The 27708-nt window shown below is 38.5% G+C and overlaps 1 protein-coding gene across 1 annotated transcript in view; it reads right to left on the reverse strand.

Annotated features, from left to right (window-relative positions):
- BEGAIN (brain enriched guanylate kinase associated) overlaps positions 1-27708 on the reverse strand; it is a 104398-nt gene that overhangs the window by 8774 nt on the left and 67916 nt on the right. The window contains exon 5 of the mRNA XM_042813613.1: positions 183-290. Within this exon, the coding sequence (XP_042669547.1) occupies positions 183-290 (108 nt within the window). The remainder of the gene's footprint in view (positions 1-182; positions 291-27708) is intronic.

The following is a 27708-nucleotide window of genomic DNA, read 5'->3' on the forward strand; positions in this document are numbered from 1 at the left end:
TCTGTAACCAGAGAACAGTCACAATTACAAAATGGCAGGAGCATCAGATAAGGATTTTAACTACAGAGGTGGCAGTTACATTTAATCTAAGCAATAAGAAATTCCTATAATTGCATAGGAAGTGTGTAGCGTAATTTATTAGTGAGCATAGTCTCAATATATATTCATAATTAAATACTTACATTGTCTTCTGACAACTTATCTATTGTCACCTTGGCCTCAATTAAGTGATTATTAAGTGCAATTATTTCATGGCTCAAAGCCCGCTTTTCTTCTTCGTAATGTTGACCCTGTGTAGAAAATGGAGTAGTCAGTATTTTTTCCACTGTTAAAATATTTCAAACACTCAAATCTTGATCTCATTCTCAAACTTAAGGAAAAGTGCAACACATCAGTACATCTTTATTTCTACTTTTTTGCTATGTTCTGTTAATCTCACACTAAGCAGAGCCATGGAACGCTTTAGCTAGCCTATGAAAAAGGATTCAGTTGAGATTCAGCCATTCCTCATTCACTACACTCCAGTTTCTTACCTCAAAGGGGCTTGGGCTGCTCTTGGCTTTTGCTTCAAGAATGTTTAAGTTATGCCATTAGCTCCCATACTCAGTGACATGGAAGAAAAGTATTTAAAAAGGAAAGTAGCTGTGTCTGAGCCAATTCTTTTTTCTCTTGACTATCCTGACTGTTTTAGAAGTCCTGTGTGTTCATTTCTTGAGGTGAATGTTTGACTGATTCCAGGGTTAGAGCATGTGCTAGCGGAAGGTGACCCACTGTGGGATAATAAGAATCTGATTCAAACTTTTTGCTGCTCACCAATTTAATCTTGTTACCAGTAGAATCTAACCTTTCATTATAAATGCAAAGAATTTGGCCCTCCCCTTCTGTCCCATCTTTGTATTGCTGTATTTATTATGCCACCTCATACCTAAAAAATATTTTATATATATTTCATATAGAAAATATAAAAATATTTTGTAATGATCATTTATTTATTGGCTATTAGGCTATTAGACTTACATTACTTTTAAAATGTATGGTAACTTCTGTGTGTCCTGCCTGGGATCAAGGCAACTGCGGTGCAAGACCACAATAAAAGGTTTGCCAGTTTTCTAGAGGATTGTTTTAGAAAGGAGCAGTACGATGAGAACAGAAATTAGGTAAACTTCAATGTACATCTGTTTCGTTCTAGGAAATCACTCCAGTGACAAATTTGCAGTCACAATTTCCATTCTCAAATCGTTGGAGTAACTTATGAAAGCTTTTCTCCAGCAGGCTGATTATATTAGCTACTGAAATTTCCAAAATGCAATATTGCCAGGGTCACATGAAGGTCTTCTATCAGTGCATGCTCTGTCTTGTCAGACAGTTGACAGCAAAAGGAGTTTGTGCCTCGAAGTCACCAAATGAATATCAAAGTTAATTATCTAGATGCAAAGCACCAAGATACATTAAAGAAGAGTGATTAAATTAGAAGTGGCAACTCATCTTAAGCTGCTGTTTAAAGAAAAATGTGTTCTAAAATGGTCTAAGTCAGCCCATAGCTTGCTATAAACAGTGGAGATATGACTGATGTGTTGTTGTGAAGGTCTGGCCTAACTTATTTTAATATCATTTTTAATGTCACCCTATTTTAATGCTTCCATTTTCTAGGGACAATCTGCGCCTGGAGGCTGATTCAGGCTCAAATCTCTCCTGTTGCCAAGCTCTCTGACCACCTCACCAGTGCTCCTGCAGGTTGTCTGGGGACTGTCACTGAAAACTAAAGCATAGCTTGGAGAACTCGCAGGAGCTCCAGCCTCACTGGTTTGAACAAGGTGCATGATGTTTTAGATGCTAATTTTTTAATTAGGCAGATAGATGTGGTTTTACATGAAGCCCTAACTATCACTGGCTTTAATGAGAACTAAATAGCTAGGCACTTTGTAAACCTCCTAGACATCTGTGCACCTCTAAAACTTTGAGAGTGACTGGAGATTACAGTTACAAATGTATTTAGCTGTGTTATGAGGTAGATAAGAGCTATACTGGCACCTCCAGGTACCTAAATACTTTGGAAAAAGATGTCTGTTCTGTTTTCTGAGTTGTTTCATGCTTTTAAGGGATCCAGGTCCACTGAGTATGGAGTTAATCTTCCAAATAACTCTTTGTATTGAAGATTTTATCAATCCTTGAATTAAAAGTTGTTGTCAGTGCCAGGGCAGATGGTCTGTAGGGCCTCCTTTTGCTCTAGGTCTGATTTCAATGAGTGTTGCTCTTATCTAACCAAACCAAACTTTACTTGGCTTAATATACTTTACTATTCAGGCAAGATTGTCTATTTGAGGATTTAAAGGCTCCAGTACAGACAGAAATCATAAAAAGGCAGCAGATTCAGGCTTTGGAAACAGTGTTTTTTCACTGCACTACATAATACTGAATTGACTGAATTATGGTTTCATTTTATTTCAGTTTCTGAAGCTTTCGGGCTAACTTCTTCCAGAATTTATACCTGACTGAATATCATTTAAAAAAAAAAAAGTGTATGTATACATGTATATGTATGTGTGTGTGTGTGTGTGTGTGTGTGTATATATATATATATATACATATATTTGTTGAATTCATCTCTGTTCAAATGTATATTCTCTGTGTCAGGAGATAGACACCAAATCACAGCTAGCTCAGTAGTGCTGTGGAGGAGGGGGATGAGAAAGAATGGCTGCTCCAGTGCTCTCCACCAGTGTATGTTAGCAACTTTCTCTTAAAAGTGCTGTTGACATAAGCAAGGAGTACACCATACTGCAGCAAAATGAGGTAGCTTAATGATGAACAGAACCCTGAAAGGCTTTGGCACATTGACCACATACTTTGTGTCCTGGTGTCCCCAACTTTGAAAGTTCAGGGCTTCATCCAGTGTGGTTACAGTGGTGCACCTGAGACAGCAATGACACAGAGGCTTAACCCTGAGATCACCAACCTGAGATTCCCCAAACACAGTGCAGCTGGCAGATATGGCATGGTAGTGTTGGATCACTGCATTGAAAGAGCTACTGGGAGCTGCAACTTAGAGCTTTTCATTTACAGCCTGGCAGTCATTTTTCCAGCAATGTGGATAAGTGATGGAGTGGGATGGAAGGAGGATGGGAATCATGATATCAATGCTATGATTATGTGTTACAAATGGAGATGCTTATTTTACTTATAACCACATTCTGCAGACCTTTGTGCCTGGCAGCTGTTAGATGCTTGCTGTTGGATGCTAGCTGTTAGATGCTGCGGTGCTGGTGACCTCTCCTCTCTGTTTTGGCACTGCTCTCTATTCTGCAGGTGCTAGGAACCTGCCTCCTAAAACTCAGGAACAGATCAAGTTAATGGGGTTATCGAGATGCCAATAGCTTGCAGCTGGGCTGAGGACTCCTGAAGTGTGATCCAAAATGCTTTGGGTCTTTGTTCAGAAATTTTTGTTGAGTCAGCTCGGTGCATCTTGCCCTGGCCTTCTCCCCAGCACAGAGCCAGCGTAAGAGAATACAGTGCACAGTGACTAACACCAGAACTGCAATCATGCGCCTACGTCTGAGTCAGACCAAATTTATACTGCTGGGTGGCTCCAGCAGTGCACAGCTCTGATATTGATGTCGGGGAATCAAAAGCTCATGGCTTTTGCTCCTAACCTGTGTTTAGCATGAGCTTTGCTGCCTCCTGCTCAGATCCTTCTTGAGGTACTTGCTTTTTCCAAAAGGATCAAATGATATAACTATAAACTGTTCTGAGGTGGAAGGGGCACATAAGGATCATTGAGTCCAACCCCTGGCTCCACGCAGCACCATCCCAAATCCAAACCATATGTCTGAGTGCACTGTCAGAATGCTTCTTAAACTCCAGCTGCTCGGTGCCATGCCCACTACCCTGAGCAGACTGTTCCCTGTCCACCATCTTCTGAGGCAGAGCTTTTCCCCAATCCCCACCTGACATAACCACCAGTGAGGCCACACAGCACTGAGCAGAGTGGGACAACCCCTCCTCTCACCCAGTGGCAGCACTGAGGGTATGGTTGGCCCTTTGGGCTGCCAGGGGGCACACTGCTGGCTCAGATAAAACTTGCTATCAGCCAGAAACCCAGATCCCTTTCTGCAGAGCTGCCCTTCAACCCCTTGTTATTCAGTCTGCGTGGATAGCTAGGGTTGTCCAAGGGGTAGAATCTGGCACTTGCTCTTGTTAAATTTCATGTGATTGTTAATTGCCCATCCCACAATTTACAAAGATCTCCCAAAACTTTGTTTTTCCTTTAGTTTGTATATATCAGAGTTGAAATACCCCTCATATAAACAGTGATCCGGAAAAATGTAAGGTGTGACTTTAAAAACCCTTACTGTCTGGTCTCTGTATCTGTTATCAATGGTGTAAGTGGGGTGAAAGGAGTTTTGATAGGACAAAAGAACATGAAATACTTAATAGATAATCATATTCTGGACAAATTGAAGGATTTCCCTGTGGCTTTTTTTTTTTTTTTTTTTTTTTGGTGTGTGTGTGTGTGTGTATTACCAGATCTGGAAAGCAAAAGCTCCAGCTGCAGTCCTTTAGCACAAATGGATAAGATGCAATAAAACTGGTTGTCTCATTGGTAGTGTTTTAGTATCCCTTCAGTGCTTTCCTGTATTTCAGTGGCAGAATGTTTTGCAGTATAGTGATGTCAGCCTCTTGACTAGGGCCAGGATATTTGCTGTCTCCTTTGCTGTTCCTTTGGGAGCTTTGGTATGTGTACAGACCTTTAGAAATCAGTCTCAGTTTTGCAAATGAGCAGTACTGCTCTATGGACATGTCAGCCTTTTCAAACATGGCAAAGTAAATCTGTTCTTGGTGTTCCTGTAAAGAACATTTCATTGGATAGCATTTCAGTGCTATCCTGAGAATAAGTAGTCAAAGCAGTGATCAAATAAGAAGGCTGGCCAGCAGCATTCCTTCAGAAATGCCTCTTAATAAGTAACACCTGAATGACAGAGGCAGAGACATGTTCTGTTACAAATACCACTAAAGTGGCACAGTTATCCTATCCCTAGGGTCTTGCCATTGAAGGATGGATGTTTCCTGCAAGGTTTTTATGTGGAATACAGGCAGAACTTTTTTCTCTCCCTTTCACTCTCCCCTTCCATTCTTTTCCCTTATACATTGGAAATTTCCCACCTTCTTAGACCAGAGTAACATTGTTTTCTCGGTGTTTTTTCACCAAGCACCAGTCATGATCTTTTTGATACAAAAATTTTATTTTATAACCACACTCTATAATCCCATTGGAATCATTCTATAAAAACAAAACACCCACAAAACATAAAACAACACCAACAGTGACAAAAAAACAACCAGCAGCTTGTGAGGCATAGAACTGTTAGGAGAGGCTGATACCCCAGAGGACTGTTTTGCCATCCAGTTGGGAAAAATGGGCTCATGAAGTCCAACAAAGCAAAGTATATGAGGGAGGAACAATAATAGGTATCAGGACATGGTGGAGGGGATCCCAGCTGGAAGCAGCTCTGCAGAAAGGACCTGGGTTTCTTGTAGGCATCAAGCTGAACATGGATCCACAATGTGCCCTTGCTGCAAAAAACGGCTAGTGTTATCCTGGGTTGTGAGCAAATCAAAAAGGTGATCCTTCCCTCTGCTCAGCACAGATCATGCCAGCTGTGTCCAGTTATGGGTCCTCAGTCCAGGAGAGCCCTGGCGCCCCTGGAGGGAACCTAGCTAAGGGCTACAAAGATGATTAAGGACCTGGAGTACCTCATATGTGAGGAAAGGCTGAGTGCTGGGCCTGTTCAACCTGCAGATGCCTCAGGAGGGAATTCATCTTTATGCATAAATATACAAGGAGATCCAAGCTCTTTTCAGCTGTGCCCAGAAATAGGACGAGATGCAATAGGGACAAATTGAAACATTGGAGTTTCTATCTGAAACATCAGGAAGCACTTATTTATTTTACTGTAAATAATGTACTTACTTACTGACAGTGCTGGCACAGGCTGCCTGGAGAGAAAGAAGAATCTCCCCCTTGGAGACCTCCAAAAACCACCAGGTATTCCTGGGCACCCTGCTGTGGGTATCCCTGCTTGAGAAGGGGCTGGAGAAGATGGACCAAGAGGTCCTTTCTGATCTTGGCCATTCTGTGATTTCTGTGAGATTTGTGAGAAATTATGGCCACCATGCCTCATATGACTGACGTGATAGAAAAAAGAATTTGCTCTTTTAAGATATTTGATATTTTCATATTCTGTTATTAGTAAATTATGACATCTGCCATAGAAGCAAATGCTTTTATTATGCAAAGAGGATTTAATATGCAGTTAATACATCCCTAGGTCCTAATAAAATAGCGAATATGTATGTGTTGAATATGTCAAGATTTCAAAGAGACCTCAGGTTAGTCTTGGTGCATATGAACGCATGTCTTCTGGAGTCAGTGCAGCAGCATCTAATAATCACTAATAATTACACTAATAATGAGGGATGTGAAATGAGAATGTGTTATTTGTCACAAAGAAAGGGCACTCAGATGCTCTGTGCATTCTCAGTGATTATTCAGTGGCAGTATTTCAGTAATGAGGGAGGATGAATTTGATTTATAGAATCTGCCAGTGCATCTCTTATGTTGTGGTGAGACAGAAAAGCACTCATCCCATTGAGAACTGCAGGCTGGAAGAGCACGCAGTAGTCTGTCCCACCAGAGGTGGAAGCTTTTCATAGCTGCAGAGGGTGCTTAGTGTGCTTAGCTCAAGCTTATCTGAATTCTTCCTCCCATCCAGGTTTATCATAGTTCCTGTTAGTCAAGGCACAACTTTAAAATTAAGTGTATGAAACAAGGGACCTCTTAGCCTGCTGGCAGAATCTAAAATGGAAACTGGGATGTTGGTGTGGTGATTACTTCAGAGGCACATCCAAGAAAGTAAGTGAAACAAGAATGAGGAATAATCATGAAAAAACCTTTTTTTTTTTTTTTTCTTATTCTTACTCTTAAAGTTAACATCTGTTCTATTTACAAAGTTTCTCCATAGACCATATGCATAACATATGTTTTATCAATTGACTCATAAAAAAGCAAAATATGGCTTAGATTTGCAGACATGATTGGATATTCTCTGCAGCAATTCATGTTCTTAAGCTTTGCTGCATGCTAGTTTCTGCTCTGCAGATCTTCTTGTTATGACAGATAACGGGTTTGTGTGTGTGTGCATTTATGAATGCTTTGGAGCTGTGTGGTTTTACATATGAGCTCAGAGCCTAGCTACAGATATCGCTACTCACACTCACTTGCACTCATGGGCAGAAACTGTAATAAAAGTCCTGAGCTGACAACACAAGAACAAGAAATAAGAATGGTCACAGAGTTTTCAATAAACGAGGAAACTGTGCTAGCTGAAGCCAGTTATGACAAGAACCTTGGGGAATGGATTTCAATACTGAATATTGTTGGAACAGGCTTCATAGGGAGGTGGTGAAATCACCATCCCTGGAGGCTTTCAAGAAAAGGATAACCATGGCACTGGGAGACATGTTATTGGGTGCGGTGGGGATGGGTTGAAAGTTGGACTAGATGACCTCAGAGGTCTTTTCCAATCTTAATGATTCTATGACTTTTTTATAGCTCATTTGATGCCTCTCTCTGGCATTTTCCATTTTACTTTTTTGCATAACAATCTTGTTTTAACACAAAAATAAGTATCCAAAAGAGTTGTTCACCTATAGACTCACTGAAACCAAAGTTTAAGAATGTACATTGTTACAAACTACTAGAGAAAAAGATTCAAATGTTTTGCTAATTTATTATGTAGTTTTTGCCAAGTTACAACCGAAGTGACAGGAGACTGTCGGGACTTAAGCAGTCTGTGGCAGCATCCAGACTACACTTCAGAATGTGACTCCGCCTCATCTTTGCTTCCCACCACAGTAATCCCCAGGACATTCATTCTTGTCTTAAATCCTCTTCAGACTGGCTTTTAGGAATGCTGTTATATTATGGTAAAGAGTAATGACTAATTCATTATATTTATTCTATGGTATAGTAGATAATTATTGAAAGTGATTTTCTGTATTTATGCTGCCAAGGGCACAGGCAAGGTTGTATTCTTCAGAGATGAATTGATAGATATTAAGGATTTTAATATTCTCACTTTCCTGGGGAGGTCAGAGAAAGTATGTTGATGATGAATCCTGTCCCTGAGGCCTTACCTATTGCAAAAAATCAATGTCATGCTGGAGTTCTTCCGCTCAGAGAAGATAGTGGCAACAAGATCATTCCAACGCAACAGGCCCTTCTTATGATGAACACATAGTAAAAAGGAAGCAACAACTGCACAAGGCCAGGTTTTCCTCAGAAAAGGTCTAGATTTTCTGCTATCATAGTTTAGCTTTTTATTTTATTGTTATTTTGTAATTTTATCTAGCAGATTATAAAAATAATTATATAATTATTGTATAATCAGTTTCAGCTGAGCTATTAGTGATAAAAATAAAATAACATCTTGCAAAGAAAAAAAAAATATTACGTGAACTGATATAAAATGAGGAGTACCATTACTTCAGACTGTGCTTGGTAAAGTTCACCTTTGTCACTCTACTGACTGACTGTTTAGCACTCAAATTTCTAGCCACACAAATTCATCTGTGGCAACGGAGGAATTGCTGGAAACAGGTTGCTGCTTGGGCTCTACTTAAATGGACCAGAAAGAAAAAAATGCATTAATTTCTCCAAGTAAAGAAGTAAAATGGCCTAGGAAAGCAAATGGGGAATTCTGGATTTGGAATCTTGTATTCATTTGTATTTGTTGCTAATAATTTTAGTATGCAAATACATTCCAGTTGGAATTAACTACCTAAGCAGCGACAATTTCCCAGCCAAATAAAAGTAAGGTTAGACTATTAATGATACTTTGCTCTTCCATACTTTGTTCTGCTCTAGGAATTTTTAAATTCAAATTTCCTGTCACCTTTTGATATTTTTTTTCTGATTAATTAGATAGCTAAAAGAAAAATGAATGTAATTACAGTGTTAAAATAACTGTTTAGCTAAATGCTCTCTTTTGGGAATTAACATATTTCCCTGTCACAAAAGCTTGCTCTGACTGATTGCACTACTCTAGCAAGATTGAATTTTCTTCTGTAGTTTTCTACTAGAGTTCAGTTGCTCAAGACCTATTCTTGTGTGGAGCCAGGTGTTAGACTCAATGATCTTTATGGGTCTCTTCCAACTTGATTTTTCTATGATTCTATGAGGCTTGTGCAGACTCAGCTTTGCACTCAAGCACTACTATTTGATAGCTGGCTGGCACAGATCAGGGTGTTGTGGGCTGCTCTGCCTTCCCTGCAGTGCTTGTCCTCTCTGAGCAGACTTCAGGGTAATCAGGATATTGGTCTTACTCCTGCTGTTAGCATCTAGGCTTCTGGCTTCTTTCTCTTGAATATCCCAGTTCACATTTAGAGCTCTTGTTCTTATTGAAATGGAAAATTGATTTGTTAAGCTGGGCAAAAAATTGTGAGTACAGTACAGGGAAAAACCATAATGTACTTGAGTATTTTCTGTGTGAATCAGCTCATCCATTTTTATTAAAAATATCTTTGCTATTTACTATGCAAAATATCACATTGGATAAAGCAATTTAATTATTTTTTTCCCAATCAATCTCAGCTCCTTAATAACACTGTGAGAAAATCCCCGTAATCTCTTTTCAAGGCAGAGCAAGGGAAATTGAAGTAAGATGCTCTGTTCAAATATCCAACCTCACACCCTGCTAAACTGTGCCTTTTTGGCACAAGTCCAATTCAAGCTGCCAAAACCAAGCGTAATGACTATATTAAATAACTAGTTTGAAAAAAGTCAGTCTGAAAGAGAAAAAAGTCATTATGTAACTCTAGCAAAGACAGAATTTTGCTTCCAACCCGGCTAATGTGTTATTCAAGTCTCATCTGCTTCCTGATGCAGCCTTCTGCACAAACCACCGCAGTTTTGGTGGTGGTTTTTGTAGCGCTTTTTGAAATGAGTTTATTGTTGGCTTTTCAGAATTGCTGATAAACCTTGCAGGCTTGTGCAGGAGCAGCAGGCTGAAGCTTGCTGCATGGTGTGGCCACACAAGGTTTTGCTGGTTATAGTCACGTTTGGTCATCACAGCAGGGCTGCTGTTTTTGCTGCTGAGTGTTTCAGGAACAAGCTGTACTTATATAAAGAGAGGCTGCAGACTGGATCACTCAGATCACTCAGTATACAGATTAAGCTTTACCATTGAGGAAGTGCAACATTTCCTCCCCGTGTAAGCGCTGGGATTAAATCCAAAGAAAATAAAATAAGGATACATCTTTATGAAAGGATCTGCTCCTACAAGCAGACAGGAAACTCACTACTCTATGTGTTTTGCATTGCTAGTCAGGGTGGTCCTTCAAACAATTGTCTTCAGAGATTGTATAGATGAGAAAAGCTCTACTTTTCAGTCAAAAGAAATGTCACATCTTTTTTTCATGTCGTGAGTGGATTTCCACATGGCTCTAATGTCTGACTTGAACTGGCTTTACTGTTCTCTCTGCTAGTTCAGAGCTATGCTAGAATTTCATAGAATTTCATAAGGAGGCTAGAATTGCCTCCTTAACTATTTTGCATTATACTGTAACTCCACAGTCCTCACTGATAAAATCCTTCTTTATCAGATCTATCCAGCTGTGCTGAGAAAACTTTATTTCCATACTACAAGACAGACTGATGAAAAAGAAGCACTTAAAACAGTGAAAAAAGACAACCTTTGTTTCAGAAGAGAGGTTATAAGCATTATTTGCCATTAAGAAAAGAGTACATGGAGAGTTAGTATCTTCAGTATTTCCATGTGGCATCCAGAAATTTAGCTCACAGTCTGAGTATTTTCCTGTATTATCTCAAGATTAAGCTTTCTTTCACTATAGTGCTTTGCAAAAATTTGAACACCGTGATTTTTCAATAGCATTTATCATAGCTATTCACATGGTTCCTAATAATATTAAGCCTCTAAGGTATTATTTTCACAGCAGCTAACAAATAATAGTTTACTCTTCAGGAGCGGCTAAGGCAGGCCTTCCCTTATTTGTAAGTCCAAGCACAAGCTAGTCACCTGCCTGGCTTCCATCAGTGAGCTCAGAGATTTCTTCAAAGCATGAGTGAGTTCCTCATTGTATACTGATTATTTTGAGGATGGCCAGAGAATTGCTCTCCGAAGGTGCCTGTTTCTGGCTGTTGGAGTTTGCTGAGGGTAAAAATGATTCAGATGTTTACTTGCTAAATAGACATCCAATTTAAAGACACATGAAACTAGCCATACAAATCCCATTTAGCAGAGATGAGAGTTGGATCCAAATTTCCCAATAGTTCATGACTGGAGCAATTCTCTGGATCTGTAACTGCCCCAGGGAAGAGCCATGTGAAGGGATTATGTGCCTAGCATGAATTGAGCTGAGACATAAAACTGATGGGACCTGTTGCCATATAAGTTTTGATGAGAAAACCTCTACAAATTAAGCACGTGCTACTTCCAGGGAAAACAGCAGATCTGTGCCCCTTGTGCAGATGCCTGTCTCCCTCCCATTAGAAGAGGTCTCGTTCCCAAGTGTTCCCGTTATTGTTGTTTTGTCTGATTAAAATCGGTCTGATACTTAGTATTTCCTTCTTGTGAAGACAGTGATACAAATCAGTGTTTCTTTATCACGCTAAACAAGTGGGCTCCTCCAGTATCTTGCTGAACAAGCCTCTTTGCTTCTCAGTCTTAAGCTGTCAGTCAACTTGAATGACTTTCAACACCCTATAAAAGATTTATATATCTGAAATTCATTCAGTGAAGCTGGATTTCCCCTTGTCTGATGTGGAAAAACCATCATTCTACTCAGTGCACTATTTCTGTGATGATGCAAATGCTATGTTTGTCACCTTTGTCATGGCATGCTGCTGGAAGCTGGTGTTGAAGTTTTTAACCAGTCTGACTTACAGTCACTGTCTTTTCCTGTTACTGCTTTCCATAGTGAGGCTCTTCCTTCCACCTTCCCTCTTGTTTGGATATGAACATCTCCAAAGAATGTACACTTCTTGCTTTTAATGGGAAATATATTTTGACTGAATAGATACAACTTATGAATGGTACCAGTTATTCTGAATGATCTACTTATCGCTATTTAACAATGTTGCAAATCTTTCTTAATTCATTTTACCAACAATAATTACATGTTTATTTTTAGGACTCAGCTGGAACATTGATTAATCCTAAGAACTGTACTGAGCTGTCCTGATGACTCTGAACATACTTATTTTTATAACAAAAATACCCTGGTGCCTGCTAATTCTTTGAGGTGGCTTCCAATCATTTTGCAGCTGACCTACTGACTGTTTTTGATATCGCATCATGCAGTATCAATATTGCACACTGCATGTGCATCATTTTTTAATGAGAATCATATAAGTGGTACTTGCACTTTCTTACTGAAGTCTGAATATATCTATATAACTGACTTTGCTAAAGAAAGTATGCTGTTTTTTTTAAACATTTTTTTTTTCCATAAAAACATGCTAGATTCCATTATGTATATTCCTGTGATTTAATTTTCCAGTAGCTGAAACTCGTAAATAATCACTTTCTGCTTTGTATGATCTCCATTTACCCTATTCTACCCTTGGCATGGCTCAGCCAATGGTTTTAGGACTCTTATGTGGAAGATAGCTGCTGAATTTTTAAAAAGTGCATTTTTGTGAGAATACTCCCTAAGACACATGGCTGACCATTGTAGTTTCCATTGGGTTTGGAAGTTAGATGGCAATCAACTTAAAGTAAAAATTCTTCTGAATCAGAGACAGAAACTCTGCCTGTAATGAGCTTTTAGTCTCACCTTAATAAACCAGATATCTTTTTTAAACTGTGATGTTTGTCTGGTAAGCTTCTATATGAAAGATATCGACAGCTTTTAACTCATTATTTTACTTTCACACACATCTCTCTAGAAAAAATAAAGGAAGAAAAAGCAATCAACTCTTCAATTGATCCTTGATGGCTCCTGAGATTATCTGTTCCATAACTTTCCCTGGCATCAAGGTGAGATTGACGGGTCTGTAGCTACCAGGATCATCTTTCTGTCCCTTTTTGAAATGTCCTCTGTTTCTCCTATGGCTTTCCTTCCTGTTTCTTTCACCTTCCATTTCATGTGTTGGTCATAATTATTTCTAGAGTCATAATTTTAAAACTGGGAAAACTTTTCATCTAATTAATCTAGCTTTGTCCTTAACTCATGGTTTGTAACTATTGGCTTTTTTTTTCTTTATAATTTTCACGTTGTTCTATTTGAAGGACGGACACATCATCTACACAAGTGATATACTGCATATACTACTTCAGTATTGACATCTAATTTACATGTCAACAGATAAAAGTTAAAAGTAGAGATAAAATTTCTTTTTCAGCTACCAAGATCTCTTCACTGAGAGAAATGTACTAATGTAGAAGGTGAATGAAGAACTCTGCTGCTTCTCACCAGTGATAGTCAACTTGTATCAATGTTTTAGACAAAATTGTCAGAAAAGCTCTTCTGTCTTATTTTTTAGCTTTAGGTTTGAATCTCAACAAACATCCTGCTCCACCCTGCCACTGCAAAATAAAAGGGTGAACACTGTCCTGTGCATGAATGTATCTGAAGTAAACAAGAAGCCAACCTCCAGGTAAGTGGATAGCTAGGCAGAAAAGCTGGGCTCTACACTAGCCCCAAGGTTCAGCAGAAGTCATAGGAGTGACTCAAAGGTGAGGAGGTCAAGTTCTGGACCAAAGCCTGTGTAAATCCCCTTCTCTAACCTGCTATGATAGGGAAACTCTTGTTGAGCCCCAGAGTCCAGCTCCAGAAAAAGGCTCGAGGTGTTCAGCAAAACTACAGTGTGGTTCTGTCTCAGTTTACTTGCTCTAGCTGTAAGAAAAAAAGCAACTTAATATAGGCTTTTGAAATATTTTGAGGTATAATTTAATACTGGTAAATAGGAGAAAAATTTTCATTGCAGACAGTGGAATACCTATTTAAACTTCCTGACAGTCTCTGTTGCTTGTGGTGATAAAGCTGGGCACTATGGGGAGGTACAGGAATGTTTCCTACCATCCCAACATGTTCTCAAAGTTCATTACTTTCCAGCAGACTTAACACAGGAGATGGATTCTAAGCAATGTCTTAGTTGCCATTTGATAGCTAACCAAAATGCAAATTAAGAGATGGCATGAGGTGCCATGTCAGATTTTATGCCCTTTAGATCTATTGTGTTAAAATCCAAGCATACATAAATAATTTAGCCGACCTAGTCAAAGCAATATGTTTTTTCAGTAGGTTTTACATACCAGCAAGAAGACCACTGTGATTCACCCAGCTGATCCACCTAACTCATGCTATAAGCATTGCAATCAGTAATTCCTGTGTTTAAAGAATGGTTATTACTTCTATTGCTGACTGCCCAAGGATGTTACAGAAAATCTCTTCAAGCTCTAAAGGGCAATGTGAGCCTGCCTGTTTTTTCTTGGGAAAGTGACAAGGGTCAGTTCACAACAGTTGTGGTGAGAAGAAAGGCTATCAGTGAGTGGACCTAATGTCAGGTCACTGGCATGAGGATGAAAGGACACATGAGAAATGGAAATGACAAATGGAAGTCAAATGGTGAGATGTTTAAACTGTACAACATGTTAATTGTCACTATTTATCACTGTCGAGTGACTACAGACCCGTTAGAAGTTTAAAACTGAAAGCCTTAATGTGTTCTTTATAGGAACAAAAGCTCCTGAAATATGCAGCAGGCTAAAATGTTCCTACGACAGGTGACTCAGCTTCTCTATGCATAATTTAGAGTCCTGTGACATCAGTCTGCTGCTGTGTAACTGCAATTTATGTTGCCCTTTTTCACTAGGATTTCTTACAAACTCCTACTTCTAACTGTAATCACTGAAAACAGTTCTACTAATGGACTTCTGCAGAATGCATTCATCTTCGTTTAAGTTTGTGGCTGTCTCCAGCAGTATTTTAAATGTACAACTCAGTTGATGATGATGTTTCTAATCTTGGAGAACGGAAGTAGGAATTGTATTTGCATTTCTAATCTGAGAAAAGACATTTCAAGAGTATGTAATCTCTATTCCAAGAGATTGTCTGGAAGCTGTGGAGCAGCATCAGAACAGGAGATTCTGTTCTGTTCAACTGTTCTGTGAATAGGAAGGAGACGAAAGCAGCGCATTGCAAGTGGTTAAGCTAACTTCAGAGTCCCATACCCTGGTCCCAATTGCAATTTTAATGATAATGTGAAACAAATGCAGAAAAAGAACTAAGTTAAGGCTTTTCTTCAGGCTTCAATTAGAAAACCAGTGACCAAAAAAAATAGGTGTCACCCAGCTCCCCCATAAGAAAGATGTGTATTTCTTTCATTGCTATTGTAGTGTCGCTTAAGTATAGTGGCTCAAATATTTAATAATATAAACAGATTCTGTCTCTGGTTAATTCTCCATTATTTATGTATTGCCAAAATATTTTTCTCAAATCAGTAGTATAAAAATTATCTCCTGTATTTCAAAGGGCAGTGGACAAAACTGGGTTTTAAAATACAATTGTCTTTCTAAGTTTAAAACTGACAAACATGAGTTCCCAACATGAATGAGATGCACAACATTTCTTTTAAAAGAGGATTAAAATCCAATAATCTCTTGGAAAATATTCTGGCATCAAACCAGTGGAGACGAGAGAACCATTGTATTATCACACCTCGTGAGGATAAACAGGAAATTCCAACCAGAAAGTTAAGTCTGTGTATGTTTGTGCTAAACAGTAAAATCCAACCAGCCCCAAACTTTCTGTAACAGTGATTTTAACTTCCGCTTCTAAAATTACTGTCCAATTCTCCTGCAAGGGGCAAAAAAAAGATTAGTTGTTTCTAGAGGGATTGCAGTGGCTGCCGCCTCCCGACTGCTGGCATGTACTGCTGGATAGAAGTCAGAATGTAAAACTGAATTCAAACAGAATATTTATTTTTTTTCAGCCACTTAACTACATGCAGCAGAACTATCAGGTCTGATTCTAAAAGATACTCTAAGTTACTCTGTATATTAGCCTTGTGCAGGATTCTGCACTTTTTTTTAGCACTCTTGACTAGCAAAAGCAAAGCCTATTCCCTCAGGTTGAGTGCAATGTATCAATTTTAGTGATAAAATCTAAAAAAGAAATGATCTGAATTTTGGAGAGCTGCTCATTGCAGCGCCTACCTATACAGTGCCTACCGAGGTCGGGATAAGGGAAATGTATTTTGCTCTTCAGGAAAAATTAAAAGTAATGTCAATTACGACAGTAAAAGTGGAAGTCAAAATACAGGTGCATATGGTGTTAGGCAGATAAAAGCACTGCAAGGATGATTGCTCACTGAAAGTATTAGAAATGTATCACTGAGGTGTTACTGCATTCCCTAATGCTGCAGTAGCACCTTTAAGACTTATTCACAGAGCAGGACCACATATTGGAAAAAAAAAATAAAAAAAATAATAAAAAAAAAAATTGAATGGATCCCAACATCAGAGGGATCACTGTGGTCCTCAGTGCCTTAAGTATATCTGCACTAAATCCTATATTCTTGTAGGAGATTGCCCGGTTTTGTTACAGAGCACGTCTGGAATTGTGCTGCTACATTCTTCATCACCTCTTTGGATTTATTCTTAAAGAGGACTGTTACCAAAGACTCAATTCTCAGACCACTTCTGCTGGTGGGATGTTTGGCAGGTTTCTCATATGTTGTTATATATATTCACCTACTATGAACAATACTGAAAGTGAATGAAAAAAAGGCAGAGGGATAATTTGAAGCTTGGTTGATGACTGGGGGCTGGTGCCTTGGACTGGAATACTATCATGGAGATGCTGATGTTAACCTAAAAATATGGTTATGTGGTGATATTCAGAAAAGGAGAAATTCCCATTCATGCTTTGTTTTATGCTCTGATTTTTTGGTATATATATTTTTTGCCTTTATCCAGGTATAATGATTCTGTATCAAAACTGAATATGTTGATAACTCCTAATGTGCTCTCTCAGCCTTTGCCATTGCTTTGCTTTCCACCACCTGCCCTGCTTTTAGTGAGCAACCAGCCTGTGATGCTTCTACCTTAGCCAGACTGAGCCTGGCTATATGGTGAGGAAAAAAAAGAAAAAAAATCTTAGTCTACTGAAGGGTGAGCACACACAGGAGAGTGTATCCAAAGAGACAACAGCCCTGTGGCTGTAGGCCACTTCTGAACATTTGGCTTTTCCCTCTGCAAGACATGAAGATCTTTGAAAACCTGGCACAATGCATTGAATACACAATGCTGAGCAAAGGCTCAGCTCACAAAGAGAAGTTCCTGAGGCCAGAGGTGCGTTGATCAAGAAAGGACCCTGTGAGTTAATAAGCCCCACTCCTTGCTACTTCAGGCACCAGTCCTGCAAGTCCTAATGGAAAACTGAGCATGCTTCAGCATAAACACAAATGAGCACTGGAGTTGCCCCTAATAAAAGTTGATCTAGACCTCTGGAGGTTTGCAAGCTTTGTCTAATATTTAAGATAAATTTATTAATGGCTAACCATTTGTCATTGCAACAGTACTGTCTTCTAGTTTAGATAGCTTTTAGCCTCTGCTGTTATATCATGGTGAGTTTATAGAAAGCAATCAGAATCTCCACAACCTTAAGCTCTCTCAGGCTAAGTAAGCCAGCAACTTTTAATCTCATTTTGGAAGATAAATTCTTAATTTCTTTGATTATTGTTGTACTATTACAGACTGAATTAATCTTCCTTGCATCTGGGTACCCAGAACCACATATTGTGTTCCAGATGGCCTCATCATGGTCTTGCTCCCTAAAAATGCCTCATGAGAGACATCTCAACCCAAATGGCTTTTCCAGCAATCGTTAACTAATCAACCCAGAATTTTCTCCCTTTATGCAGCACACACTGGGTGATCCCTAACTCATAACAGATTTTTGTCATTAGCCTGAGGGTAATACAGGTTTGTGCTGCCCGTGGGCATGTACATATCTGAGCACAGTGTCAGAGCACAGGGCCCTTGCTATTTGTTTGGATTGTGTAACACAGCTAGTCTTTCCAGGACACTGCCTCGTGTTTTTTACTGATGCTGGAAGTGCCCATCTTTCCATGTTGACTACAAAAGAACAGAAATATTATGTTCTTACATTGGTTTGCTTGGTTAGGTGAGATGTGTCTGGCCAAAGGGACACTTTACATCTTGTTTCTATGACTTGGGAGCATCCATTCTCCCCCATGCTACCCAATTCACATCACAATAGCATGATTGCTAGAACTGTTCTGGAACAAGTGGTTGCTGATCATAGAGAGAATTTATATAGTTTATTCTCTGACCATTAAACCACATCCTTGAAATGAAATTACAAGGTGTGTAGCAGAACTTGATGGAGTGACGGCATTAGTGGACAAAGGGAAGGCAACCAATGTCATTTACCTGGACTTGAGCAAGGCCTTTGACATGGTCCTTCATGACATCCTTATCTCCAAATTGGAGGAATGTGGATTTGATGGGTGGACCACTTGATTGGATAAGAAATTGTTGAAAGACCACAGACAGAGGGTGGTGATTAATGATTCTATTTGGAGTACTGCATCCAGGTTTATGTCCCCTCAGTACAAGAAAGACAGAGAGCTGTTGGAGAGGGTCCAGAGGAGAGCCACAAAGATGATCAGGGGACTGGAGCACTTTCCCTACAAAGACAGGCCGAGGGAGCTGGGCTTGTTCAGCCTGGAGAAAAGAAGGCTGTGGGGTGACTTCATTGCAGCCTTTCAGTACCTAAAGGGAGCCTATAAACAAGAGGGGAGTCAACATTTTGAAAGGGTAGATAAAAGCAGGACAAGGAATAATGATTTTAAGTTGAGGGAGCGAAGATTTGGGTTGGATGTCAGGGGAAAGTTCTTCACAGAGAGAGTGGTGAGGTGCTGGAACAGGCTGCCCAGAGAGGCTGTGGATGCCCCGTCCCTGGAGGTATTCAAGGACAGGTTGGATGGGGCCCTGGGCAGCGTGGTCTAGTATTAAATGGTCTAGCATGTGGCAGGGGGGTTGGAGATGCATGATCCTTGAGGTCCCTTCCAACCCTGGCCATTCTGTGATTCTGTGTTTCTGTGAACTTAGAAAATGCAGAGATTCGCTTATTAGATTTACAGCATTATCCACAGCAAATGACTATTTTCTACTTTTTCCTACCGATTCTTACCTAGTTAAATCCATACTCCAGCAAGTCTTGAGCTAAAAATACTCTTGTACAGAGAAGTTCTGGTGTCCTGGTGACATACAGCCCATTCTGGCTGCTGGGTTTCAAGTACTGTTTCAGAATAGGACACAGGCTAAGGATTTTTGTTGGCAACATATTTGCCTGAAAGTTTAATTGTTGTGTTATATCTATTCTCTCTCTCCTCTCCCTTTTTCTTTCCCCTCTCCTTTCCCTTCTCCTCTCCTCTGATGTTAAAGTTAGCACCTTGGAGATCTGTATTTAATCACCCTCCCAAACTTCAGTGAAATGTGTTTGATTTCTTTTATTTATGCCTTGGGATATTTGGCTGAAGGTAATTTTAGCTGCTTGAACAGTACTAAAGGAGGGCTGAGATATTAACTAGCCTTGCAGGACCTAATTAATAGGTCATAAACATGTCACAGAAGCAAATGTTTACTCTTAATTTTCAAAAGAAGGTAAATTAGGAGAATTTCTTACATCCTCATAGGAGGAAAACAATCTACTGCAACACCAGTTCCACGTACCTCTTAATTAGGTTATTTAATCACAATGCTTTTGATCTGAACATTATTGTTCTGTATTACAGTCTAGAGGGATGGATCAGTGTGAGATTCAGCTTCTCGGAGATAACGAGCAACATTACACTGCAAAGCAGGATGACCTCTTAAAATACCTGGAAAATTCTCTTAAGAGTTGCCTTAGGACTTGGGGATTAATCTTGGCTATATATTTCAGCTCCACTTCAATTCTTTAACTGTTTGTACACTGGAAAAGGAAATAATAAGCATTTCTGGGCATTCTGAAAGGCTTTTAGTTCTTTTGCAGACATCTGTGCATTTCAAGCACATTGAAACTTGTGTAGAATACAAGCTAGTGATTTAAATAGACTTGTGGGAATAGTGCTGGGAAAGGCTGAACAAATAAAATGGAACTAGTTCATTCATCATTTTAATGGCATTTAGGTTGCCTCATAAAGGAAGTGGCAGCTTTTATTGCTCTTACAAGGACTTATGCCACTATTAAAGAGCAACATTTCAGCTGCTTCTGCTCTGAACTGCAGAGTGTGACAAACCCCAGTGGACTCAATTCTATTTACTACTTAGTACCTTAATACTAACTAATAAAGCAAAATGAAAGGAAGATGTTTGGAAACAAAAATTGCAATATTTAAAATCTAACGGCTGGGAGAAGAGTAATACCTTAAATAAACATGTTTTCTTTGGCATGTTGAGCTCCTAAATACATCTACATTCAAATCTGTTGACTTTTATGACTACATGTTGCATTTAAACACCAAACTGTGATAGGATCAAAGCTTCATCAAAACATGGCTTTAGATCTAAAAAAATCTTGCTAGATATGCTCCTAATTCTTCTTAAGCCTGCCACTGTTTTTCACCAAATCTTTTTTTGCAACCAAAGTTTTTAAATAAAAGTATAGCAGCACAGGCAAGCCATTTAGGCAATGGTTTTAGATGGAAAGAGAGTGAAGATTTAGATCAGACATAAAGAAGAAATGCCTTACTATGAGGGTGGAGAAACACAGGATCAGGCTGCCCAGAGAAGTTATGGAAGACCAGGTTGTATAGGGCTTAGAGCAATCTGGGCCAGTGGAAGGTGTATCTACCCATAGTTTGAACTGGAGAGTCTTTAAGTTTCCTTCCAGCTTAAAACATTCTATGATTCTAAAAATGAAGGATGTGGGAGAGAAGTTAAATCCTTGTTTGTACCCAAAAATGTAATTTCGTGTTACCCCCAGAAAGAGGCAGTATGGGTAGCCTGTGTATGCTTCTGATTTATAAAATGGGATCCCTGGATTGCTGATGTGTTCTATAGTGTCGTTTTACTCTGAATCTCTGCTGTGCCTCCTGGGAATGGTTGTTCATTCAGAACAGATGGTGCAGAGAAGTCGTCAAGACAAGGACCCAAAAGACAAATCCCTGTGACACTTTGGTGCCATTTCTGAGACAGAGAGTTCACTGAGTTTGTGGTTACAGCACAGAAGCTTTTCCATTCTTTCCAAGATTAAAAGATGAAGTTTGTCCTTAAAAATTTATCTGGGAAGAAAAATAATCCAATATTATAATTTTAGTCTTCAAAAATCAGACTAGGTAATTTTGCAATGACAGTTAGAACAAAACCTTTCTACCAGTCTCATAAAAGCCTGAAAGACTCCCCTTCTTTTTTTCTACTATACTATAATTATCTATTCCTGCAGAGAGCATTCTTAGCCTCTGTCCTGGACTTTCTTAAATCGTAGACTAGCTCTGATCAATTTTGTATTTTGTGCTTTTGTATTTCCCTCTGCAAATTATTGGGAATAGATGCTGAGTGCTGAACCACTGTGGTTATAATTTTGGATAGCAGTTTACTCGTAGGTTAGAAAAGGATGGAGCAGGAAAAACAATTGAGAAGTGAATATAAAAAAAAATCCTTGTAAGGCATAAAACCATGAATGAATGAAAGTTGTTCCTCTCTCGGATTTATTTTGTTTTCAGGATTCACTCTGACCTATAGCTTGTGTCAGCTTATGCTTTCCAAAATGAGACCAATACTGAGACTTGCTGCCCATAGCTTTTGAGATATCTTGTGATTCTTCTCTCTGCCATTTCCTCTACTAAATGAAGAGTCCTATCTGTGTGTTTGCACTTTACGTGAGATGTACTCCACATTTACTCTCATCATTTCCATTTGCTGTACTTATTTCTGTCTCTCCTGTATCATTTTTGAAATGGAGAAACCTAAGATGCTTACAATAGTGAGCTTACAGAATCACCATTGGCTTGTACTATTGCATAACGATGTTCCTATTTTGTTCTTTAATCCTTCATAATATATAAAATAGTCTTAAGCTGGCATTTTCTTTGGAGTATCTGTTATAACTCAGAACACTGAGAGGTGATAGCTAGTTCTGAATTTCTTGGTGAGTGTAGAGCTGGATTCTAAAATGCTATTGGTCACTCTCCTTTAAAATCCTATGGTGGACTGCCACAATATCCTCAGCCCCATGTTCCTGAGCTTCTTACTGATATCAGTGAATGCTCTCATCACATTGCTCCTCTGCTTTTTACAGGTCATTTTTAAATGTACACATGTCTGAGAACATTTTTTGTCATTCACAAATGGGCCATTTGTACTTACTTTTCCTTCCTCACCTTTTAATAACTCTCAGTAATGGTAAAATAGGAATTTGTAATCAGTGTAGTCTTTTATAACGTAATTCAAGTTTAACACCTCAACTCCTCTGCACATCTTCTACACAAAAATTATGTTTTTGGTTCATCAAGGTTTTAACAAGAGCACATTAAATGCCTTTATTCTGGTTACGAGTAAGCATTAGCAGGGATATATCTTGACTTCTACGTAACCTATTTCTAGGCGCAGGCACTTGGAAATAATGAGTATGAAGATTTGTATCTCAAGTTTGCTGGATTGCTTAGACATATAATTCAATTCCTCTTACTGTACAAAACAAGTGTTTCTTTTTGTTTGTTTGTTTAGGTGAAGTTTTTTCTTTAGCTGTAAACAACATCTTGGAAAACAAAGCCCATGACACTGGTCCTGGATCCATCATCTGCTTGACATCCCATTCTTATCAAGGATGGTAATGGTCAACTTGAAGGCTTTAGTTTTCATGTTTTACTTATTGTTTGGTTGGAGAAGAAGTAGGAAAAATTGGCTTTAGTAATAGACAGTTCATGTCTGCTAAAGAAAACTAACACATCTATAGGCTCACTTCCTTCTGTTGTTCGTGCTGACTGCTTCATTCAAACTTGGTTTGCAGGGAAAGCTTATCTCTGGGTTCTAGCTATGAGCGGGAAAGTAAATAAACCTAAACAATTACAGCAATGTGCGCACAGATGCAAATATCCTGTAGAAAGCCCTATTTGCTCTTGACTTCTAAAGCCACTTTAATCATCATCGTGGAGCTTAAGTTATACATGAGGATTTTGTGTGGTGCATATCTCACAAAGACTGTTCTAGTACTTCAGTTACACAGCAGAAATCATCAGTCCTGAAGACATATCTATCAGACACCAAAATAACTCTAAGCATCTACTCAGTCCTTGATGAGCCACTTAAGTAGTGAGTGGACATGCTGTAGAGTCTCCAAGGTCATTCCAAGATTCATAGTACTGCTCAGGAGTACTGTAAAAAATAAAGAAATTCTGATCTGCATAATTCCACAGACAATAGATAAATGCAGCAGTGTGAAGTATTTGGAATCAAAGACCTTTGAAAAACATCAGCAGTAACCTGCTAATCATCTTCTCATCTAATGAAGTGTGAACCCCCATGGAAATCAGTGTACTACTGAGATTGTTTTTACCATAACTTAATATTTTTTATAATTCTATTTTCTTCGATATTAGAATCTCCTTTCATTTGGTTTCCCTACTGCCAAGATAAAATTAAGCAGTTAAAACTGTATTGAAAAGATTTTCTAAAAAAACCACCCTTATATTCATGTTGGTGAAATTCACAATAACTGCTTATTTCTTTCTCTTGTTGTGAATCCTGAAATACCAAAGCACGAAGTGAGTGATTTATCTATTTAGGTTTATATTAGTGGTGGCCTGAGGGGATAATTTCAGGCAGAAATTCTACAATGTTTTTTGCAGCAAAGCTTCTGCTTTAGGGGCAGAAAAATCGCAAGATGGTTCAACTGATGCTTCTATTCTCTGGTAGACTACAACAAAAGAGCAATTTCAGCCCATTTGTTAAGAAAAACTTCAAGTATAAGCAAATATTTGAGCAATGTGTACTTTATTTTTGGATGAAGGATATGAAAAACTGACTGAACCATAGATTTCAGGGTTTGAAGATAATGTTGTCAGCTAAAATGATCTCATCTTTAAAATAATTGATTTAATTCATCTTGAACTAAGACAAATAATATTTCTTGGCTGAAGAACATATGTAATATATGCACATTTCCTTGTACCTCCTATCAAAGTAAGCCTTGTTTTTCTCTGCTTTTTTTTTTCCTTTTTCCGTTTCTCTCTTTCTTTCTCTTTCTTTTTCTTTCTCTTTCCTTTCTCTTTCTCTCTTTTTTTTTTTCTTTTTCTTTCTTCACCACCTGGAAATCTGATTCTTTTATCACCACTCCTTGTCAGTCATCAGAATTTGCCCCATCTTCTCCAACTCCCATCAATTTTATTCTCCTGTGCATATTAACTCCACATCTTTTTTCTTGTGCTATCTTTTCCTAGGCTGACTGGATGCTACACAGAGAAGAGGAAAGAACACCATTAAAAACAAAATCTTCAGAAATAAGAGAGAAAAGCCACTATCAAAATCTGTTTTTTTAATTCACTTTTTCCCACTGGGAATTGAAGGTGTGTCCCATCTCTGGGTGACAGAACTTGTCAAAGCGTGTCACTGAGGTAGGTCAAATTAAATGTTCCAGCAGTAGTATGAATTCCTATCAAAGAGAAGTGCTGGAGGAGCAATCTGAAAGAGGTTATTGACATTCTGAAGCTGTTTGAGAGTCAGAAATGGAGTGTAGTCTGTCTCTGATTAAGGGATGATTTGGCAAAGAGCATTAGGATTTGGGAAGACTAGATAAAAGAGTAGAAATAGCCAGGAAGTTTTCCAGGAAGTGTCCACACAAGGATCTTGGGCCTTCTTTTCTGGACTTTCTGGAAGGAGAATCTTTTTACTGAAAGCACTCTTTTTACTGAATATTTTGCTCCGAAGACTACTGAATAAATGATATATATATATATAAGAGTTTAATGGATACTGGGAAAGGTGGAAAAAGACTGGGAGGAATGAGTCTGTTGGCAGTAGGAAAGCTACTCATGGGAACTGGTGAGTGAGGGTGTGATTATTCTGATCCAGTTAAGAACTTTGATGTTTAATATCCACACTGTGAAATATCAAGAAGTGTTTAGAAAACTAGCATCTCCTGAAGACAAATCCCTTTTCTGCAATGAAATCTGTAGCCCTTATTTATAGGGAAAGTGCTGCTGAAGTCACACGTGCAGAAGTCTCAGATTGAATTTAAGTGAAATAATGTTAAAACCCCCATGAAGTGCAAATTAATTGGAAAGAGCTTAATTGGGATCACCAGTTTATTGGGATATCTCCCAGGGAGCAGATTTAGTCTAATGAGAATGGATGGCAGTATCTGCTGATTAACTGGGAGTGTGTTATCATATGTTGAACTTAATGAGGAGGGCTCCACCAAGTTTCAGAGTGTGTTCAAGGCTTTTTCCCTACCTCGAAATAGTAAAGTTTGATATGTATTTCTGTTTTCAGAGATTTTATTTAGTAATGGGTCTCATCCAGCCTGTTTTGTATATAAATTCTTCCTTCCACTAGTATGTTCTCCTACTGTGATGTAATGAGGGATATTTATATTTCTGAAAAGTCAGACCATCTGTCTTCCTGCAATAAATACATTTAGAGGTAACTATAAGGTAACTAAGCATAAAGAAGAAAGGCAATTCTGCTGTCAATGGGCAGACCAGACAAGGCAGGATTGAAAGATACTTGTAATATTTTAACAGGTATACTCCTAGACTTCCTGCTCTCTGCCTTGTTTGAGTGCTAAAAATGATTCCTACCCTTATCTTCAGGGGATTTACTATTATCTTAAGCAAGTATGCTTAGCTGAAACACCAGTTAGATTATATATGAAATTTTGCCTCCAAAGGTCCTTCAAGGGCCATGTCTAAGAATCGTCTCCAGTCTCTTTGTTTATAGGGGCTTTTCAGGACATTTTCCTGTAAAAAATTATGTTTCTCTACAATTTCTGGCACACATAGTAATATATTTCATAATTTCCTACATAATGAATGCTGTGATAAATTATGTCTCCGTATCTAGTGATATAAGATTTGGTCATCCTTAATTGCTTGTAAAATTTTTTTTTAGATTAAGAGCTTTTACTCTGAGTTTAAAAACTCTCTTCTGTACAATAATGTCCTGCTGAGAAGGTTTTGATTTAAGACCTCCCTCTGTTTTATCCTAGTTCATATTTAAATACTTATCCTGCTGAATTTTAAATCTTTGTAATGTACCCAGGGAATCAGGAGACAAAATATGTAGTTCAACAGTAATAAGAATGATTGATTCAGGTTGTACTAAAGTTGCCAGACTTGCTAATCTGTATATTTTCAATATAACTGTTTTCTATAAAATTGTCAATTAACCTGTTACAGTAATAAATAATTTTGGCTGCCACAGCCCATCTGTGCACAAGTCAGCTCTACAGTTACTAAACACAAAGTAGAGGATAGCAAGAAAAAGCTTTTTGCCTTCCCCCAGCACCTTTCACTTACTGCTGGTGTTTGATTGTATTTTATGAGTTCTAGCAGAAAACCCACAGAAACAGGTTAATCTCCAGAGTCCTATCTTACTATAAAGACAAAAGTTATAACACGGTTGTGCATAAGAGTTTAGCTATTCAATTTTACAGATGTAAGGTTATGCTTAAAAGCAGCTATTTCATTTAAACTATGAAGAACACAATAATAGTTTTAAACCTGAACTTTATCACTCTACAGGTAAATAATTACTTGATAATAGGTTGATAATGTAAGGGTACAAACAGAAAGTTTTAAGGAAATCGTTTAGAGGACAGACTTAAGAATCTTGGTTGGTCTCTCCTAATCATGTGAGCAAATTTTGACTTAGTGAGCATGAACTTCCTATCCTGAAGTACTGGAAATCTCTGCAGAAATACTTTTGGCATCTGCTGTTGATGTAGAAGGAAGGGAGATGTAGTCTGAGTAGGATGGGAAAAGATGTGTGGATATTCTGCAACCACATCACACAGTTTGGGACTCCAGAAAAAAAAAAAACCAATGAGCAGGATTATTGAACACAATGCTGAGCAGGCATTTGGCAGAATTTGGCAGAAGGAGGAGGATTGCAAGCAAAAAATGGGAGCAAGTAGAGAGGTTTAGAATATTTGTAAAAGAAGCACTGTAGAGATGACCTTCCTCTAGGACTTCCTCCAACAGCAGAAACCTTACGAGGAAATAATATAAGCCCTTAGAGCATCAGATTTTTGTTTACAACTCCCCTGTTACAGGGACGCTCTTCAGGTTGTGCAAATCCTTTGTTCATTCTAAATCTAATCTGTCTTTTATAATGAATTAAAACTTTTATGGCCCTTAGGCCTGTGTAAAAGGAACTGTTTTGTTTTAAAAACTACTGTTGAAATTAAAAAGTAAAACCAGAAAAGAGCAATATATGAGATTTTGTAATCTGCTATGGATGTGTTTTAAGTTTTTTGAAAATCCAGTAAGTTGACAGTGAGGTTCACTAACATCTTCATTAACAGTCTTGATGAGGGGATTGAGTGTACCCTCAGTAAATTTGCAGATGACACCAAGTTGGGATGAAGTGTTGATCTGCCAGAGGGGAGAAGGGCACTACAGGTGGGCCTCGATAGGCTGGATCGATGGGACAAGTGTGAGTTTCAGTAAGTGTCAGTTTC

Source organism: Centrocercus urophasianus, unplaced genomic scaffold (assembly GCF_019232065.1).
Source record: "Centrocercus urophasianus isolate 14NV4802_14NV808 unplaced genomic scaffold, USGS_Curo_1.0 seq_14, whole genome shotgun sequence".
Taxonomy (NCBI): domain Eukaryota; kingdom Metazoa; phylum Chordata; class Aves; order Galliformes; family Phasianidae; genus Centrocercus; species Centrocercus urophasianus.